At 47.5% G+C, this 7,158-nt stretch overlaps 1 protein-coding gene across 1 annotated transcript; it reads right to left on the bottom strand.

Moving 5' to 3' along the window:
- Window positions 1-756: 756 nt before the first annotated feature.
- GAL3ST2 (galactose-3-O-sulfotransferase 2) lies at window positions 757-6,300 on the bottom strand. The gene is made up of 3 exons (XM_088530164.1): window positions 6,239-6,300; window positions 1,708-1,987; window positions 757-1,616 (listed from the first exon to the last, which is right to left on the bottom strand). Exons 1-3 carry the CDS (start codon window positions 6,298-6,300, stop codon window positions 786-788), a joined length of 1,173 nt encoding a protein of 390 aa, XP_088386290.1. The 3' UTR covers window positions 757-785.
- Between the last annotated feature and the right edge of the window lie 858 nt (window positions 6,301-7,158).

Genomic DNA, 7,158 nt, shown 5'->3' with positions numbered 1-7,158 from the left:
GACACGATCGGCTTCCTCAGGCCTGGAAACCTGCATAAAACTGTGGTAGTAAGTACGAGGAGACAGACCCATCTGGGGATGCACAGTCAGTACTAACGAAGCAATGACCTTGTGCTTCTACCTACCAAGATATTTTAGCAGAAGAAAGAGGTTAGATATGTGCTGGCTTTTCAGTGCTTCCCATCAATAAATGGCACTGCTGTGAAAACCATCTCATCGTTTCCTTACTCCCACACACCAAGAAGAGATCACATCTGGAGGTGATGAGCTAGACGATCCCAGAGGCACCAGAAAGGAACTGCAAAAGGATTTTGTCCTTTAAATCTTTGCCACGGAGGAGAGGAGATGGGCATGTTCCCAGTCCAGGGAGATCATTGCTGAAGGACACACTCCTCAGCATGTTGAGAAAGGGCATGGGTTTCAGATATCATTAACCCCAAACCATAACAATGATCGAATTAGGGCTATATAACACTATCTTAAATCTAAGACATTGCACAAAGATTCACAGATTGAACTCACAGAGACCAAATCACCCCATCATCACACCACCCCTCTGAGTCCTGCTTGCCACACAGTCTTGCTGTGCTACTCTGCCACTGCAGAAATGAGGTTCCCATCAACTTGGTTTCCTTTGGCTAAGGAAGACTGGCACACCCTTACCATCACTCTCACGTGTCCTGCTGGGCAGCCACATGCTAGACAAACATTGGAAGTGCAAACAACTGCAAGCTGATGCGATACTGCCAAGTGCCTTAGTTATGGCTTGGTGATGTTTTGTTTCCTCAAAAACTATTCCAAAACAAGGGAAAGCCTAGTTGCTTCCTCTTCTTGTGTGGATGCCGAAGAGCATAAAGGTAGGACATATATTGAAGCTCTGGCATAACTATTTTCTGGCAGGCTCTCAGAGACTTTTTGTCTAAGTCTTGATTGAGGTTATAACTCAGGATACTTGCAGCCCCAGACTGGAAAGGCATGAGAATTTTATCCTTGATACGAGTCTTCTCTACTGGCCTCCAGTCTGAGAGACAGATCTCCATGAGTTCCTTCTGTCTTGCTCGCAAACTATTCACCTCCTTTTCCAGTTCCTCTAGTCCTATGGCCTCCTGAATTCTCTTCCAGAAGGTCTGGTTGAAATGCAGGTAGAGTTTCCAGTCAAGCGAGCACCATGCTTTAACCCTCTCCTTGCTCTCAGGAGTCAATGTCTGGACAGTGTCCTCTTTTCTGGAATTGAGCTTAAAGTAGATCACATCATCTAGGTCCCAGCATAATGTGTGCTTCAAGAGGATCATGGACTCATCAAAGTAGTCTGCTATCAGGACCAGGTGGAAGTTTTGTTCAATCTCCTGCAAGACTGCCTGGATGTAGCTTTCATCATCTTCTGCATTGTTGTCATAGCCAAAGTCAAACCACATGTTATTCTTGGCATAAATGTTTTGTTTGTAATTACCCTTACGGTAATAGCTCATTGGTGATGCCAAATACTCATTCACATCCTTGGATGTTCTGAAGGCAGGAGCAACATTCTTGTAATAGACGTAGGAAGATTCCAGCTGAGAAACTGGGTTCCTCACAATGGAAAAGTAGAAGGTGTTCTCTGCCATCACTTTTTGCACCTGTTTACAGTGGGGAAGGAGTTGTTAGTTTGGGACACTTCTTATTCAACAAGGTTTCTCAACATGAGAACTCAGGAGTTATAGGTCTTACCTCTAAACGGTTAAACCGTAGGTGGTTGCACATGATATTGTAGTTTTGTCCTATGGTTCGAAATTCCTCTACAAAGCTAGTTGTGAAGGTCTCTGGATAGCCCAGGTGGACGAGCTGGTTAGCTGGGAGGGCTATGGTGAGGTTGTTCTTCTCTGTGAAGCGGAACAGGATGTTCAAGATGGTGCTGCTGGCAGTCTTGTGTGTCTTGAGGAACATGACGTTAGTCTTAGCACGACAGGACAGATTGGGGGTAACCAACTCGACCGAGCTCCTCCGGAGTCTGCGTGAACATAACACACGGGGAAAACCATCTCAGCAGTCCTATAACCCATCTCTCACATCTGGCAAGGCTGTTTTGATCCTAGCTCAATTAACCAAACCACTTATTTTTTTCTTCCTCACTACAGTAAGGTTTCAGGAGCCAATATCAGTGTTTTTTCTTCTGATACTACACTTGGAGATGGTGCAAATCACCAAACCAAACAAGCCCCTTCCCTTAGCTCCAAATAACAGTCTTCTGCTTCTGCTGGTCCTCACTTACTAGGAAGAGGAGGAATGGCTCAAAAGTGGCAACTTTTTCCATTTATGCAGGATAGATTTTGCTCAGTAGAGCAAATTCCTTTACTTGCATGCTGATATATGGATCTAGGACCTAATCTTGTGCCACTGCCCTTTTAATGCTAGCTGAAATCTCAGGAGAGAGAAATGAAGTGTCACCGATGAGATCCTTGTTTCCCTGTACACCTAAAGCAATGTAACAAGGTGCACTGCTCAACTTACGGCAGAACGTTTTTTTTCGTGCGGAAGAATCCGGATAGGAGGACAAATCCCAGACAAAGTTTGAGAAAAAGGAGGTATTTGATATGCCTGAAAAGAAAGTAGAGTTTCAGCAAATCTTATTTAATAGAAGATAACACTTTTCCCCAGACAAGACACATCCTCCCGCTGCCGGGACAGTGTGGAATATGGAGGCATTTGACTACTGGATTTTTTTAATAAATGTCAATTTTGAGACTTTTGTCAGACTCTTCAATCAAATATATGAATATATGCAAACGTACAAGCCTTCAACATGCCTTCCCAACCTGCACATGGGGTTTCACCCTCCAGTCTGCAGTTGCTGTCTTGGCACATTCCTGCAAAAGCCAGTATTTATCTACAAGACCGTTCCTTTCGCAACACACATACTGATGGCACAGGCCTGCAAATCTCCAACCAAGTCATTTCTAAAAAGGAGTAAATGTGTTGGGTCAATAGACATCCTTTTGGGCTAAAATAATTCCATCCTTTAGTCCAGAAAAGACATACTATGCCTTTAGTACAGAAGGGCACATCTCAACTACCTAAGAGCTCATTTGCTCTATTTGCTCTAGATTTTTGAGCACAGAGTCACAGAACACTTGAGGTTGGAAGAGACCTCTGCAAATCATGTAGTCCAACCCCTCTGCACAAGCATGGTCAGCTACAGCACAGCGCTCAGGATCATGTGCGGGCAGGTTTTTGACTATCTGCAGAAGAGGAGACTCCACAACCGCCCTGGGCAGCCTCTTCCAGGGCTCTGTCACCCTCACAGTCAAGAAGCTTTTCCTCATATTCAGCTGGAACATCCTGTGCTTCAGTTTTTGCCTGTTGCCTCTTGTCCTGACACATAATGCTGCAGATGCCAACATCAAGCGTTACAGAAGATGCGGCTGATCCTCCATACGCTGCCTGGTTAAACGCTATGAACAGCTAAAGCCTCAAAAGGTGGAGTGTTTCTATAGCTGGCAGGTATGTCAATGGGAATGCAGAGAGGCAGAATTCCTGCTGCAATATGTTCTTCCTTCGTAGCACAGCAGAAAGGAAGTTTTTCATTTGGAATATGGACTCCTGCTGTAACTGAGAGCAGGAGCACCCTTCAGAGCACCGTTTGCTGGGGAGCCACTAGCTGCTTTGTATCCTTGTCTGCTTTTATTTGCTTTAGATTTTTGCTCCATGCAGTTTTCTTCAGAGAAGGCTCAAGAGGCACAATGAGAATGGGATCAACAAAATGATTTAACTGCACAGAGTGAAATTGCTCCTTTGAGATCCCCTCTGACCTGACCCCGTAAAGACAATTTCTTCCCAGAAGCCTAAAAGCTGCCACGGCTCCTCTTGCCACAGCTGTCACTGCTCCTCTTGCCACAGCTGTCACCAGGGGTTCAACTCTTCCCTCTGGGCAAAACTGCAGCATCTTCCAGGAAGGAAGCCTCTGAGGCAACCTAACACTGGATGGCACTAAAAAGTGGTGATAAATGTCCTTTTGACAAGACAGTACCCGTTTGGATATGCTGCTTTAAGGTTTAGCACAAGATTTTTGCTTATTTAGATTAAACAGAAAAACAAGAGACCTCTGAAGAGATCTGCATGGACATAATATGGTTCTTTGGAATTAAAAGACCTGGAATGCAGCAAGAAACACTCGTGGTGAATTTAATCTCTACACTGGAGCAAACTGCATCTAATTCCATAGGTTATTAATCACACACACATTACCTGAGCTATCGAAATGTGATTTTTCTACAATCGCATTTTAAACCCTGCCCCTGTGATATTTTTCGCCCTGTGTCCTTACCTTGAAGTGCACCCAAAGCTTTTCATGCTGTTCTGCTGCTGTGGGCTGGAAAAATGTCCCCTCTGCAGAGCAGCTCCGATGCTTCTTCCCTTTTATGGGCTTCTTGGGCTCTCGGTGTGGAGCTGAGCCTGCATCTCCCACCCCATCTCCTCTATAAATGTCCAGGTGAGGACAAAGGGAGTGGCCACGTGTTCCCGGGTGCTGGGTGGAAGGCAGGAAGCCATAAAAAGGTCTTTCTTAGGGGGCAGGTTTTACAAGGGGTTTTCAGGGAACCTGGGGGACAGCAGGACCCTTGGCAGGAAAGGCTCCTTCTCTTGGAGCACGCGTGCATCATTAAGCTGTGGGAGAGGACACCCAAGCACACGAACAAGGAGTGTTCTCGGTTGTCCTCTCGCTCTGCTCGGTGCTGCAGCCAGTGCCTGCTGCACTGGACCTCCAATTCTTGCTTGATGATTTAGGACCAGCTCTTGACCAGACAACGTGGTGGCAAGACAGGAATTCATCCGCTGGAATTCCTCTTCAGTTTAAGAAGCGCCACTGCCTCAGAAATGCCGAGTCACAAGGCATTTAGGCTTCAAATGTTTAATCTCCCAGTCAAAGCCTAATTCTTGTAATGGGAAGCGAGGAACTCAGAAACTTTGCTGTGTTGATAGGAAAACTCCTGCCCTCAAGCCAGGTGAGTGTCATCTTATGGTTTATCACTCCATTTTATGGTTTATGTTTTTTATGTCTATGCTCAAATGACCATATCACATCTCTGGTGTTATTAATGATCATTATAAAGTGCCTTACACAGGAGTCTGAGCTTCCACCAAGGCTCCAGTACACCAGCACTTCACAAACTGGGTCTCGAGGTAGGAATCCCAGCAGGAGAAGGCAGAACCCACAGGAGCTGAGCAGCCTCCAGCTGGGGAGCAGTTCCAGGACACATCCTGCCAGGAACACGTCTTGGGCTCCTGCAGTTCTGCCCACCTGCTGCTTTATCCTGGCCCCATCTCCTGGCACAGAGGGATCCCTGCAAGATGCCAAAGAGGGGAGGCAGGAAGGAAGCTGAACAGGGGCTGAGAGGGGCCTGGGGGCAGCGAGCAGTTTTGCTGTCCTTCATCGTTCATCACCAACGAGGACTCGGCATGACGTGTGGCTCCAGCTCCCTCCATGTACACACACACGGGGCTGCAACCGCCCAGGCCCTAAATACAGCAGGGTAATATGTAGTCATGTCAGATACGGTCAAAATGTGTGTAATTGGGGCAATATAAAGCTTACTCATGTCTCACAGGCTGGCATATGACGTTAAATGGCTATTTTTCAGTGTTTTACAGCTACCCCGCTGTCATGCAGCCCCATCAGATATGGTCCCGTTCCCTCGCTCCTGCCGCGACCTCACCAGTCCTGGCAGCGTGCCAGCCTGCTGCACCAACGGCCAACATAATAACCTAGGGAAGCTACAGGAACGCCCAGGACGGAGAGTGCCCAGGTATACGGCGTTTCCCTCATCTTCAACCAACAGTTTCTTTGCCCCAGGTGCAGCATTTAGCAAGGCACAATGCTGCTTTCCCGAAATCTCTTCATGCAAGGTGACCCGAAGTGTTGCTTTGAGAAGAATTTCCAGGGTTGCTCCCAGTGTAGCAGAAGGGTATCATGTTTAATAGGGTTGTTGCTCCCAATAAATTACACACGTCAGCCATGCGATTTCTTTGTTCGGAAGCTGGCAGTCGGTGAACACAAAAAAGAGGTGTTTTACACTTTTAAAGGTGATTCATTGTTCTTCCCTGGGGTGCCGGGCAAGAGCTGACGCACTCGGGCCTGGCTATCCAGAAAAATGCGGCGCTGTGTGCGATACTCGGCTGCCTTCCAAGCTTGCTTCCGCCGAGGCCGCGTGTGGGGAAGAGCTGGCCCAGGTAGCTGGGCTGGGATGGCTCCACGGCCCAGGCCTACCTGGGGAATGGGAATTCAAGTGCTTCCTCGCTGTGCCATAAACACCCTGCTTCGGGAGCCATCTCGAGGGTTACTCTGAGGAGCGGCACAGACCAATCTAGCCCTTAGTTACAGGAAAACGCAAAGATGGTGCCTGATTAAGAAGGTTAAGGAGCCCCAGTCAGAGAGGAAGAGGCGGGGACCTGAGGTGGAGAGACCGAAGAGCAGGCCCAGGAGAAATAACTGAGGAGAAGCTGCTACCAGAGGAGAGAGATACTGGTTAAGGCAACTGGTGGGTGCGATGAGCTCCAAGGGCAGCTGGACTGAGCACAGGGCACGGCTCCAGGAGGATGGCAGTCGGCTATCCTGAGCGTCCTCTGCAGTGAAAAGAGGATTTGGCCACATGTTTCAGCTGTTTGGAGAAGAGGCCGATGAGGAGGGCCTCACGCAGCCTCCTCCTGGGCCGCAGGGTTTCATAACACAAACCCAAAGGGTTGGTGACTTCACGTCAAACTAGTTAAGACTGAATGAGGTCTGAATGGATGTGTGTGTGTGTGTGTGTGAAAGCACTAGGCGAAACAAGAGAGCCTGGGTTAAACAATGGCCTGACTTGGTAACCAGGGATGTGATTGACAGTAATAACACCGGTAAACATTGGAGAATGAAAGGTTTACATCATGACCCAAAGACCTAAGGTTTTATAGGGCCACAGCAAAGATGATTCATTAGCAGAAGATGGGCATGCAGGGAGGCAACAAGGCTACACCTAACTGTGCAAGCCTCCTCCCTGGCATCCTGAAAAGGAGATGGTTGTAGCCAAAAAAAGAATAGATACTTCCGCTGAGGAGCTAAGTGCTGAGAATTTGGGAGGAAGAAGAAAACAAGATGTTGTGTCAAAAGGATCGTGGCAATAATGAACCTGATACTTTAAGGGGTATAAA

Source organism: Tinamus guttatus, unplaced genomic scaffold (genome assembly GCF_059628265.1).
Source record: "Tinamus guttatus ecotype Peru unplaced genomic scaffold, ASM5962826v1 Tinamus_guttatus_pri_ptg000364l, whole genome shotgun sequence".
Classification (NCBI taxonomy): domain Eukaryota; kingdom Metazoa; phylum Chordata; class Aves; order Tinamiformes; family Tinamidae; genus Tinamus; species Tinamus guttatus.
This window is presented reverse-complemented; position numbering and strand designations above follow the sequence as displayed.

Bases quoted from the DNA above. Each gene is read 5' to 3' on its own strand.
- GAL3ST2 (XM_088530164.1), bottom strand. From the start codon at position 6,300: ATGGCTCCCGAAGCAGGGTGTTTATGGCACAGCGAGGAAGCACTTGAA. The intron at 1,988-6,238 runs GTAGGCCTGGGC...ATGTTCACGCAG, and splicing joins CTTGAATTCCCATTCCCCAG to ACTCCGGAGGAGCTCGGTCG. The intron at 1,617-1,707 runs GTAAGACCTATA...CACTGTAAACAG, and splicing joins TACGGTTTAACCGTTTAGAG to GTGCAAAAAGTGATGGCAGA.